We start from the raw sequence: 13,416 nt of genomic DNA on the forward strand, positions 1-13,416 counted from the left end.
GGGCCCCCTTGTGAGTTGGACATTAAAGAAATGACATTCTGGACACCTGTGATTTCTTTTTTTTTTTTCAATCCTCACCCGAGGATATTTTCTCCATTGCTTTTCAGAGAGAGTGAAAGGGAGAGAGAGAAAGAGAGAATCATCGATGTGAGAGACACATCGATTGGCTGCTCCTGCAGCGCGTGGGGATACGTTCTGGGGACCCTTCAATCTGCAGGCCGGCGCTCTAACCAGAGTCAAACTGGCTAGGGCAGACCTGTGATTTCTTAGGGGTGTCCTGTTTATCCCCTGTGGTTCCTTCTCAGGTCTCCTGTCCCATGCTGGGTAGAAACATGGAGAAGGAAGGAAAAAAGTTCTACTTGTTTACCCACTTGTGCTAGTCATGCGACCTAGAGCTGTCGGGGAAGGTGTACACTTTTAACTAGGAGGTAGAGTCCAACCTCTCTCCCTGAAGGGGGGTACATTTAAGCCCACCCTGTGTTGCTATTCACCCAAAATTCCAGCAGCAGCTCCCACCCACCTCTGATGAAGATGAAGATAATGGCTCTATGTACACCAGATCGTGGTGTCCCACCATCCTCAGGGATGCCCCATGTAGCACAAGCCCTATCATTCCCATTTTACAGATGAGAAAAATAAGGCACAAAGAAACCGAATAATTTGACTAAGGTCATACACCTGAGAGGTCACAGAGCCAAGATTCTATTCATTCAACACTTTTTATTTATTTATTAAATATATCTTTATTGATTTCAGAGGCTGGAAGAGAGAGAGAAACATCAATGATGAGAGTCATTGATTGTCTGCCTCCTGCATGCCCCCTGCTGGGGATGAAGCCCACAACCCAGGCATGTGCCCTGACCAGAAATAGAACCCCGATCTCCTGGATCCTAGGTTGATGCTCAACCGCTGAGCCACGCCAGCCAGGTAACACTTTTCTTTTCTTTTTTACTTAAACCTTTGTGTTTTAGAATAGTCTTAGATTTACAGAAAAATTGTGAGGTTAGTACAGAGAGTTGCCTTGTAAAACCACACCCAATTTCCCCTACTATTAGCATCTTACATTAATATGGTACTTTTTTTTACAACCAATGAACCAATATTGATACATTACTAACTAAAATTTATATTCGGATTTCCTCAGTTTTCCCCTAATATCCTTTTTTAGTCCCAGTACCCCATCCAGGACCCCACATAATATTTAGTCGTCATATCTCCTTAAGTTCCTTTTGGCTGTGATAGTTTCTCTGACTTTCCCTGTTTTTTATTACCTTGACAGTTTTGGGGAGTGATGGTCAGATATTTTTCCTGGGGTTGCTATAACAAAGTACCACAGACTGAGTGGCTTAAAACAACAGAAAAGGCCCAGCTGGCATGGCTCAGTGGGTGAGCGTCAACCTATGATCCAGGAGTCACGGTTCATTCCCAGTCAGAGCACATGCCCAGGTTGTGCATGTTGGGGGCCTACAGGAGGCAGCTGATCAGTGACTCTCTCATCATTGATGTTTCAGTCTCCCTCTCCCTTCCTCTCTGAGATCAATAAAAATGTATTTAAAAAAAAAAAAAAGCTTTAAAACAGTAAAATGTATTCTTCCAATTCTTGAGGCCAGAAGTTTGAGATCAAGGCAGCAGCAGGGCCATACTCCCTCTGAGAGCTCTAAAGCAGGATTCTTCCTGCCTCTTCCAGCTTCCGATAGGCCCAGGCATCCCTTGGCTTGTGGACAGTGGAACCTCTTTGAGTGGGTTCCTCAGTCCCATTGACATGACCCCCGTGGTCTTAAGAGCTCATACTTCTGGTACAGCGAGATGCTTTGTCTTGTCCTATACTTTCACAGCCCCAGCTATGCATTTGGCCAGTTCTCCAAGGAGCCCTGATTTCTTTTCACGGGAGATATTTAGAGACCACACTCTGATCACAAAGTTAGGAAATCCATATTTTCTTCACTCACCTTTTTATTTTGAAAATACTTTCAGCCTACAGAACTTGCCAAACTATTGCAATGAAGTCCCATCTACCTTTCATCTAGGTCAGGTTTCAGCAAACCATCTGCTCTATACCTGTTTTTATAAATAAAGTTTTATTAGCACAGAGCCACACCCATTTCATTTACATTTGGTCTCTGGCAGCTTTTTCTATGGGGGGCAGTGTTTCAACAGACACTGCCAGGCCCTCAAAGCTGAAATTATTTACTCTTTGGCTCTTTGCAGAAAAAATTTGCTGACTCTGAGCTAGATCTGCCCGTGGTTAACCTTTTATATTTATCTGAACAAAATCTAAAAGCATATTATATATTCTGTAGAGAATATGCACATTCTTTTTCTTAATTTTCTAAATAAATTTAGAATAAGTTGGAGATATCATGCACCTTTACTTCAAAACACCGTGTATTTTCTATGAAAAAAATCTTCTGTTAAATAGCAAAGGGTGATAGTCAAATTCAGGAAATGTAGCATTGATACAGTAGTATTATCTAATATACAGCCCAGATGAAAATTTCCTCAATATTGTCTTTTACAGCAGCTTTCCCCTCCATTCCAGTATCCAGTTGGGAACCACTCATTGCATTTTATTTCATGCATCTTGTGTCTCTTTTCATCCAAGACAGCCTTAGCCTTTTTTGTCTTTCATGACCTTGACTCTTTTGCAGAGTATAGGCCAATTATTCTGGGCTGTCCTCAGTGTGGGTTTGTGTGGTGCCTCCTCATGATCTGATGCAGGTTGTATATTTTGTCAGGGGTAGCACAGAAGTGATGTGTCCTCAGTGAGTGATATCAGGATGCCAGCCATGTTTGTATGCTGCATTTCCGGTGATGTTTACTTGGATCTCTTGGTTAAGGCTGCCACTGGAAAGGGGACCTAGCCCTCGGCGGGTCTGCCTAGGGCTGGCCGGGAGTGTGTGGGTTCTTGACTTCATGCAGGAAAAATTTCACAACATGAGTCCCAGTGACTATGACGGAATGTTTATTAAAGCTGGGGACAGTGAAGCAAGAAAGGGCTTAGCACAGAAGAAACAACAGGAGAGCCCAGGGCAGGCTGCCCTAGTGCTCTGGGAAGTCAGAGAAAAGGGGGCCTGGGGAACAGGTTCAGGGGTTAGCCTGGGAAGAGCTGTCCCCAGAGGGAGAGCGTGCGCTGGGTCCTTGGTCTTGAGACTTTTACCTTTCTCTTGCAGATGGTAATCTTAGGGGAGGCCTCCGGGGAGGGTTTCAGCAGAATAGTCATCAGTTTTCGAGGTGCGTCCCTTCAGGGTTGTGGTGTCCACTGATTGGTCAGTGTCAGGGTCGGGTGGGGGGGCCAGGGAGTCGGGTCGTTAGTCATTGCAGCTGGTCCTGGTGTTGCCCACCTGGTTTTGCTGCTTTCCTGGGTCTGGAGCTGAAATACAGCTGAGGTCCAGATGTTATCTCTTCAGAGATGACCTTCCGTATCTGCTGAAAATTGCTCTGCCCGTTTGTTCAGCTCCCTCAATTTCCCTATTCCCTTGTCCTGGCTTGCTGGCCTGTCTCAAGGCGACATTCATCAGGTTTCTTGAGTAAGATATTTTTCTCCTTGTAATTCATATTTCTTTGTAGGAAGATACTTTGAGATTATGTAGATATCCTGCTCTCCAACAAAATTCCACCCAATAATTTTAACATTTACTTTTGATTACTGCCTGGGTCAATTAATACTATGATGATTATAAAAGAGTGATTTTTCTAACTGCTATTGGGTAGATGCCTAAGAGTGGAATTGCTGGGTCATATGGAAAGGCTGTTGTTTTTTCTAATTTTTTTTATTGTGGTAAAGTACACATAACCTAAAATTGACCATTTTAGCCATTTTAAGTGTACCGTTCAGTGGCATTGAGTACATTCACATTGCCGTGCAGTCATCCCCACCATCTGTCTCCAGGACTTTTCACCTTTAAAGCTGAAACTGTTCCCATTAAACACTAACTGCCCCTCCCCCTCCGCTAGGCCCTGCCCCCCCCCCACCTACTTCCTTTCTCTCTAATTTTAAGGTTATTCATTGCTGGTGCTCCCATAGCTCAAGGTTTGGCCAGCAGCAGCCCCTCAGGCTGGCTCCTGTATCTCTGTGACAGGTCCCCATCCTTCTCGGAGCTCTTTCTTACTCTCGGACACACTAACATGTTCCAGGCTCATCTTGCACTCTCCCTGCCTTACTGCTTTTATATTTTATTTTGTTTTTTTTGAAGGGGATGATATTCAGAAGCCAAGATCTGGGTGTCTGATGCTCTCATTGCTATTGTGGAGCTCCAGTGGACAGAGTCAGGCAACAGATTTTTGTTTAAGTCACTAGTCCACCCTGCCACTGAACCCTGCTCTATTCCTGTGGGCTTCTGCTCTCTCCCATTCCATATTTACATCTCCCCCAATGAACACCTGGCTCTTAATATCAATACGCTTGCTACCGTGCCCAGTCCCATAATGCATATGGTAGTTTCAGGTCAAAATCTCTACAGTTTTCTTGTCTTTGGAGCAAGTACTGTGTCCAAAGGTTGCATGGACTGGTTCTTTTGTATTTCTGCATAGTTATGTTTTTCATCTGAGATACAATTATGTTCATTTCTTTTCTATTTCTGTTCAATCTTAAATCTCTTTTTGTCTATCCTTGTCAATTTAATTCCATTGTTGACTATAGGAAGCATTAACTGAGTTCAAAAACTATGCAGAGGGACACTCAGACAGTGTCATTCCCTCTTTTCAATTTCAGTCCCCTCCAGCCCCCACCTTCTCTCCCCTCCTGTAGATAACCACTCTCAGTGGTTCCTGGTTTCTCTTCTGTGTTTGTTTTGCAAAAGCAAGCAGATATATGTATATTTTATCTCCCCTTCTTTTTTTTTTTTTAATATATTATCTCCCCTTCTTTATTACACAAAAGGTACCATTTGACCTAAGCTCTTTTGTACTCCCCCCCCCCACTTAATATGACCTTGAAACCATTCCATTCATTCACAAAGGTCATCCTTGTCCTTGTCCTTTTTCATGGCTGCATAGTGCTCCATTTTGGGTGCAGCATAATTTATCAACCTACCTCCTGTGTACAGACATTTGGGGTACTAATATTTCTCATTTACAAACAACAAAAATAACCTTCTGTGTGTTAACTTGCATATTGTTAGAGCTGTGGCTTCAGGGAAGATTCTAGAGGGGGCTTGTCCTTCTTACAGCACAGAGATAAATTGTAAGATTAAATAAGGCATGATATATGTATGGCCTTTCTCCCAGGCAGCAAGTAATTCATGGGAGAGGTCCTTGTTGGACAGCTCTGCCTTGTTAGTCAAACTGCTCTCTCATAGCGTTGTGCTTTAGTCCTGAATTTGCTTTCTGGGTCAGGGGCTCAGCTGGGGTTGGGGTTTAGTTGAGGTTGGGGCTCAACTAGAGTTGGGGCTTAGCTTGGGATCAGGGCTCAGTCCAGGGCTGGGTCTCACCCAGGATTATAGTCAGCTTAAGGCTCATCCAAGGTCTGGGTTCAGGCTGGGACCAGGGCTCAGCCTGGGATCAGGGCTCAGCCTGGGATTAGAGCCTTGTCCAAGGGCCAGACTCAGCCTCAAATCAGGATTCAATCCAGGGTATAGGCTTAGCCTCAAAACATTCAGTGTATCTCTCTGTTAATGTGCCCAAGTCAGGTGGTTCCTTGTGAGGCCAGCACTGAGGGCCAACTGTCCTACTGCACAGAGTGGTACCTGGGAAAGATTTGGCTGCCTTTCCCACCCCACCCCAGGCCTCAAACCCCAGCTCCTACACAGCTGCCTGAGTGGCCCCTCCTCCCATAACCTCCCCTTCAGATCCGTTATTGCTTGGTCATTTCCAGTGACAAGATGCTACCGCCTCCTTAGGCAGAACCTCGATCTGAGCTTCCCTGTAATGGTCCTGTTCCCACAGCTGGGTAGTGAACAAAGGGAGAAGTGCTGGTCAGGAGCCACAGTCACCTGGACTGCCTGCCCGGATCTCCTGCCCACCCTGCCTCTTATGGGCACACTTGTGCCCTTTGTGGGACTGGCAAGGCAGCCTGCTTCCCCACTGAGACCACAGGGCAGGGCTGTGCCTCACCCCCCTAGGTCCTCCAGGACTGGCTTGACTTCTCCCACTTCTCACTCCCGCTTGGTGCCCACGCCTCAGTCTTCAGCCATCTCAGACTGAGTCAGCCTGAGCCAGGTCAGGTGGACATGGATGGGAGTGGGGCAAGTCCCCATTTTCCCTGTGAGTCCCTCCCCCCAAAGGTGAGGGGCTGCCCCGGGTGAGGGTCCCTAGCTCTGCTCCCAGTAGGGCCAGCTCAGGAGGCAGAAGAGACAATCGAAAACTCTGGTAAGGAGGGTCCTGGCCCCGGAGGACCCAGTGTCTGTAGGTGGTCACCTCCCACTGTGTGACCCTCAGTAGCGGGTGCCACCTCTTTAGGCCTCAGTTTCCTCTTCTGTGGACGGGTGTACTACAGGTCCACCTCGCCCTATCGTGGGGATAAAATGGGGTGCATCCACACCTTCAACAAGGTGGCCAGCTGGCAGTGCTCATGTTCATGTGTGTGCAGTCACTTGACACATACTTATTAAGCACCTACTGTGTGCCAGGCACAATTGGAGCAGTTGGGAAGACAGTAATGGAATACCTGGGTCTTGGAGGAAGTCACCTAGCCAGGAAGGATGGCAAATGCTTTTGGGGGACACATTTCCCTCCCCCTGGGCTTTTGAGGAACAGAAGGGGGCAACGGTGGGGGTCTCGAAGCTGGAGCAGCTGCAGTGCCCTCTGAAGGCCTGAGGTGGGAACAGACCGTTGGGATGCCCCTCCCCGCCCAGGCCTCACCCTCACCCTGGGGGTACCTCGAACATAACAGGAAATTTCGAATAACAGGAAGCCAAGCCCGTCAAGGCGGCAGCTCCACCCTGCCTGGGGCAGCCACCCTGAGCCTCAGTCTGTCCCTAGAGACTGCCATGAATGCCACGGGGTCCGCAGTGAAGGCCCCTGACACCTGCCAGCAGCTGGCGGCCAGTGGGCACAGCCAGCTCATTACCCTGCACTACAACCACTCGGGCCGGCTGATGTGGCGGACCAAGCAGGAGGACGGGGGCCTGAGTGTCCTGCAGGGGCTCTTCGTGGCCATGAGCTGTCTGGTGGTGCTGGAGAACCTTCTGGTGCTGATGGCCATCGTGACCCGCATGCGCTCCCGGCGCTGGGTCTACTACTGCCTGGTGAACATCACCCTGAGCGATCTGCTCACCGGCTTGGCCTACCTGGTCAACGTCCTGCTGTCTGGGGCCCGGACCTTCCACCTGGCGCCGGCCACCTGGTTCCTGCGGGAGGGCATACTCTTCATGGCCCTGGCTGCCTCCACCTTCAGTCTGCTTTTCACAGCCGGCGAACGCTTTGCGACCATGGTGCGGCCGGTGGCCGAGAGCGGGACCACCAAGAGGGGCCGCGTCTTGGGCTTCATTGGGCTGTGCTGGCTGCTGGCCGCCCTGCTGGGCCTGCTGCCCCTGCTCGGCTGGAACTGCGTGTGCTCCTTCCACAGCTGCTCCAGCCTGCTCCCGCTCTACTCCAAGGCCTACATCCTCTTCTGCGTGGTCATCTTTGCCTGCATCCTGGCCACCATCATGGTGCTCTACGGGGCCATCTTCCGGGTGGTGCGGGCCAACGGGCAGAAAGCCTCGCGCCCCCCGTTCCGCCGCAAGGCCCGCCGGCTGCTCAACACGGTGCTCATGATCCTGGTGGCTTTCGTGGTCTGCTGGGGTCCCCTCTTCGGTCTGCTGCTGGCCGACATCTTTGGCTCCAACATCTGGGCCCAGGAGTACCTGAGGGGCATGGACTGGATCCTGGCGCTGGCTGTGCTGAACTCGGCCGTGAACCCGCTCATCTACTCCTTCCGCAGCCGGGAGGTGTGCCGGGCCGTGCTGGGCTTCCTCTGCGGCGGGTGCCTCCGGCTGGGCCTTCGCGGGCCTGGGGACTGCCTGGCCCAGGCTGTCGAGGCGCACTCGGGAGCCTCCACCACTGACAGCTCGCTGAGGCCCAGGGACAGCTTTAGGGGCTCTCGGTCGCTCAGCTTTCGGATGCGGGAGCCCCTGACTAGCATCTCCAGCGTGAGGAGCGTCTGAGCCACGCTGGGGAAGATGGTGCAGCCACCGGGTGCAGGCCCACGCAGGCCCATGCAGGCCCTCCTCCCGGCCTGGACAAGGCCCCGGAGGGGGGCCCGGAGCCTGGGAGCGTGCAGAGAGGCACCAGGCAGGCCCAGCTGGAGAGGACAGGCTACCAGCCAGGTGTCCCAAGGCCCTGTGCTCCTCCCCGCAGCCCCGGGGCTGCTGACGCCAAGCAGGTGTTTGTTTCTTGGCCTCCTCGGAGAGGAAGGGAAGTGCTCACTGAAACAGAGAGCGCCCTGGAATGGGGACAAGTAGGGTTACTATGTATGCGCCAGGTCCTTTGTGACTCTGGGGAAATCCTGGCTCCTTTCTGGGCCTCAGTGGGGCTCCCAGGCGACGAGGGGCAGACTGTGGGATTGATGCCTTGGCAACATGGAAGTTCAATGATGGTACGAGATGTCTCAGCCTCCCTCTTATTCATGTTTTTTTTTTTGCAGAGGGACGATGGCAGGAGAGCTGTGGGGCGGCTGGGAGCCTGCAGGAGGCATGTCTGTGGCCGGGGGAGGCCTTGAGTCTGTGCTTGGTGGGGGCGTGTGGTTGTGAGGGCAGGCGGGGTGTGTGTGTGTGCATGTGTGTGAGTGTAAGCGTGTGGGGGGGAGAGAGAGAGAAAGAGAGAGGTGGGGGACAGATTGGTTGTGCCCGTGAGCATATGCTGCGCCTCTGCGTGTGCACAAACAACTCCGTGTGCGGCAGGCCTCTTGTCTTGTCTGAGGGTGTGTTTGTGCGCACACCTGTGTGTAACCCGACCGCTCTGCTGAAAGTATTTGAGCATTACAGGGCTACCAGGGTTGGGAGGAGGAGCAGTGACAGTTGACACCCACCCCTTCTCGCTCACTTCCCCTTTCCTGCCCCATCTGTCATCTCGGTCCCCCGGCAGCCTCCTTCCTCCACCTCTGGGCCTTGCATCTCTTATGACCCCAGTCTGGGGGCCAACAGAAGGGCAGCGGTCTGGTTCTCCTGGCCTCGGAACCTCGCCTACTCTCTAGAGTTCTTTTTAGCACTAACAGCGTCACCCTTCCCCACCTGTAAAATGGGCTGGTAACAAGCAGAACCCACAGCATGAGATTGTTGTTACATGCTCAGTGCTTGCCATGGTCAGTCGCATCCCTGTGTCCCACAAAATGTGTGGCGATGGTGAAAGGTTCTACATCTGCGCTGGCCAGTACAGAACCCCACGTGGCTATTGAGCACTCAATAAGTGGCCAGTGAAACTGAAGAACTGAACTTTGGATTCGTTTGTATTTAAATAGCTTATGGGACTCTGGCAGCCGTAATGGACAGCACAGGTGCACACCCTCAATACATGGCCACCTTTGGCTGCTAGAAAGTTCTTTTCCCCATCCTCCCAGGACCGAGCTAGGGTCTTTCTGTCTCTGTCTTGCCAAGTTCTCAGGGCAGCCCCCTACTTCTGTTTTTCCTCTGCATGATGCGGGTGTGGTGACTGGAAACCGTTTATTGCACTGTCCAATATAGCAGCCACTAGCCACATATGGCTGTTTATCACTAACTAAAATAAAATAAAATTTAAAAATTCAGTTGGTTGTGTTGGTTGCCTGGAGCTGCCATATCAAAGTACCATAGATGAAAGGGCTTAAACCACAGACATTTATTCTGTCCCAGCTCTTCAGGCTAAAGTCTGGGATCAAGATACCAGCAGGGTTTGCTCCTTCTGAGGTCATGAGGGAGAACCTATTCCTAGATTTTGGTGGTGGCTGGCAATCTTTGGTGTCCCTAGGCTTGCAGATGCATCACCCTCATCTCTACCTTCATGTTCACATGGCATTCCCCCTGTGTGTGTGCCCTAATTTCCCCTTTTTCATAAGGACGCCAATCATATTGGATTAGGGCCACCCCACTCCCGTATGCCCTCACCTTAACTCATTACATCTACAACGACCCTATTTTCCAAATAAGGTCACATTCAGATGTCCTGGGGGTTATGACTTCAACACATAAATTCAACCCATACCAGTCATGCCAGCACATTTTAAGTACTCAACAGTGACATATGATTTGTGGCAACTGTTTTGGACACTGTAGAGGCAGAATGTTTTCATCATCATGGGAAGTTCTGTTGGACACGGCCGGAAAGGGTTCCTGGCATGTATCTAGGTGCACAATAAGCTGGAATAATTCTTACGTTTTCCTGATGCCTGTTCCAGGTGTGTCTATCTGGGACGGCAGTAGGCAGTGTGGGGGCTTGGTGAAATTTGGGGTGAGTGGAGCTTGGGTCACCCCCAAAACTCTCAGCCTGTGTTCTGGGCCTGTGTTGAGCTGGCTTAGTTGCCCCATCTGCCCTGCCTACCCTTCGGGTCTCAGCTTTAACATGGCCTCCTCCAGGAAGTCTCTTCTGATTTTTCCCCCTCCTTAGGCCTGCCTCCTCTGGACTCCCACAGCTGCTTGTGAGTCCCATTGCAGCTCCAATCACCTCTGGTCACGCATCCATCTCCTCCCCTAGGCTACAAGCTCTGTGACAGTGAAGATCATGGTAGTGTCCAGGTCACCACTGAGTCCCTGGGACCCGGCACAGGCCCAGCATACGGCAGGTACTCAGTGACCCGGAGCTTCGGGAGCACTGGACTCGGGAGCACTGGACTCGGCAGCATGCCTTCTGCTGAGCCTCAGGAAACTCTTCCCCTCCTCCTTTCCTATGCCAGCCCTCCTCTCTGACAGTGGCAGAACCGTCCCAAAGAATCCTTGTTTTCTGCTCGTTTGATGGCTCAGGTGTCCGTAACCCATTATCATTCCCCAGCTCTGCTGAACACCATGGGCCTCAGCTTCTTCATCTGTCAAAGGAGGACATTGATAGCTCCTGTCCTCCTGGGATGTTGATAACTCTAGGCATAAAAAGGCACTCAGACTATTTTGTGTATGCTTTTATTTTTTTAATTTATTTTATTTTTAAAAATATCTTTATTGATTTTAGAGAGAGGAAAGGAGAGGGAGAGAGAGAGAGATAGAAACATCAATGATGAGAGAGTCATTGATCGGCTGCAGCCCGCAACCCGGGCATGTACCCTGACCGGGAATCGAACCCTGATCGCCTGGATCCTAGGTCGATGCTTAAGCGCTGAGCCACGCCCGGCTGGGCTATTTTGTGTATGCTTTTAAATGAATAATAACAACAGCGCCTTATATATCACTCGGTGCCTGGTGTTGTGTAATCACCTTTATATTAACTCATTTAACCCTCACAAAACCTCTCCATCAACTCCACTTTAGAGATGAGAAACTGAGGCCCAGAGAGGTTGGGTAATTTATTCAAGGTCACACAGCTGGGAAGCAGCAGAGCTGGGATTCAGACCCAAGCAGGTGGCTTCTTAATTCCTGCATGTTAATGCCTCTTGAATGAATGAATGAATGAATGAATGAATGAATGAATGAATATAAATTCCTTTCCTCCTTGGAAAATTCAGAACAAATGTTCCATTTCATTCTTTGGGCTGCCTGTGGTTTCATCTCCACAGAGTAGGATTAGTTGAACCTCCACATTTGAGACAGAATAACCAAGGCTCAGGAGAGGAGGCAGCATGGGCAGCTCTAGGGCACAAGCCTCATTGTTTGAGTCATGTTCAGGCCCCTATCTTGTTTTTTGTTTTGGTTTTTTTTTGGTTAATTCTAACCCGAGGATATTTTTCCATTGATTTATTTTTTATTTCTTTAAGAAAGAGTGGAAGGGAGGGATGAAGGAGGAGAGAGAGAGAGAGGTGGGAGGAGAAACATCGATGTGAGAGAGACACATCAATTGATTGTCTCCCACATGTGCCCGGACCAGGGCTGGGGATCAAACCTCCAACCCAGGTATGTGCCCTTGACCAGGAATTGAACCTGCGACCCTTTGGTGCATGGGCCAACACTCAAACCACTGAGCCACAAGGGCCAGGGCCAGGTCCAGGCCCCTATATGTATATATTTTAATATGTTTTTATTGATTTTAGAGAGAGAGGAAGGTAGAGGGACAGAGAGAAACATCCATGAGAGAGAACCGTCTATTGGCTGCCTCCTGCACGCCCCCTACTGGGGAGTGGGCATGTGCCCTAACTGGGAATGGAACCCGCAGCCTTTTGGTGCGTGGGATGATGCTAAACCAACTGAGCCACTCCAACCAGGGCCCAGACTCCTATCTTGACTTGTTTTGGGGTGAGTGTGTGTGTGTATCTTGTGTGTTCATAGCCTGGTCTGAGAGAATGGGGGGCAGGTGGAAGAAACAGGTAATAAACATTTGGTGATGAAGAGTATGTGGGCCAGAATGACTTCTTGTCTCTTTCCCTGCCCTTCCAGGGCACTCCTGACTCCTCAGGCGTAGGACTTCCCTGGAGAGGCCTGGGGAATGGGTGCAAGATGGGGTAAAGAAGAATGGCTAGGAAGGATTGGCTGGTGTGTTGGAGCTTTCCCTACTCATTCATTTACTCACTTATTCATTCGCTTAACCACTGTGTGTTAGGCTCTACTCTGGGCACTGAGATTCCAGATATAAACAATCTGGTTTCTGTCCTCATAAAAGTCCCACTCTGGTGGGTGTGGCAAATACCGAGCTAAGAAATGCCCAACAACATTTCTGTAAGGAGCTAGCCATGCAGAAAAGTGGGGGAGTGTTCTGCAGGCAAAACAGATGCAACAGTCCTGGGGCTGCACAAGTGGGTGCATTCTCATAATAGCAACACTTATTGAGAGCTTCATGTTTGCCTTCCTCTTTCCCAGTCGGTTCATGTGAATTATTTGATTAAATTCTTACGCACCCCTGGGGGAAGCAGGAGTGATTATTTATTATATTTGGCAGCTGAGGGAACTGAGGCTCAGAGAGGTGGTGACTTGTCCAAGGTTGCACAGCTGGGAAGTGGAGGAGGTGGGACTTTAACCCAGTGCTGTTAATCAGCACAAATGCCACCATGTTGGAGCTTGGGATGTCAACTCGCTGCGGGCCAGGGCTGTTGTATTCTTCACCCTGCGACCTCAGTCTTTCCATCTGTACAAAGGGGTGTGAGTTACTCATGCTTCTCAAGTTCCCTGGCCCCGAGACGGGGGGGGGGGGGGGGGGGGGGGGGGGGGGGGGGGGGTGTCTTAGGATGGTCATATTAGAAAATACAAATTTGGGATACCCAGTTAAATTTCAATTTCTGATGAATAAGAAATAATTTTTTACTATGACTATGACTCCAAAATGAATAAGCATAAGTATGTTACCAACTCCTGCACAACTCCAGGCTCCAAACTACAAGTCCCACAATCCATCACGTCATCCCTTTAGAAACCTATAATTTCTTCATTCATCCCAAAATTATATAGCTCA

At 49.9% G+C, this 13,416-nt stretch overlaps 1 protein-coding gene across 1 annotated transcript; it reads left to right on the forward strand.

Annotated features, from left to right (window-relative positions):
* Positions 1-6,926: 6,926 nt before the first annotated feature.
* On the forward strand, positions 6,927-8,084 carry S1PR4 (sphingosine-1-phosphate receptor 4). The gene has a single exon (XM_016197962.2). It carries the CDS (start codon positions 6,927-6,929, stop codon positions 8,082-8,084), a length of 1,158 nt encoding a protein of 385 aa, XP_016053448.2.
* Positions 8,085-13,416: the final 5,332 nt, after the last annotated feature.

The sequence above is a fragment of the Miniopterus natalensis genome, chromosome 4 (assembly GCF_054644295.1).
Source record: "Miniopterus natalensis isolate mMinNat1 chromosome 4, mMinNat1.hap1, whole genome shotgun sequence".
Taxonomy (NCBI): domain Eukaryota; kingdom Metazoa; phylum Chordata; class Mammalia; order Chiroptera; family Miniopteridae; genus Miniopterus; species Miniopterus natalensis.

Bases quoted from the DNA above. Each gene is read 5' to 3' on its own strand.
- S1PR4 (XM_016197962.2), top strand. From the start codon at position 6,927: ATGAATGCCACGGGGTCCGCAGTGAAGGCCCCTGACACCTGCCAGCAG.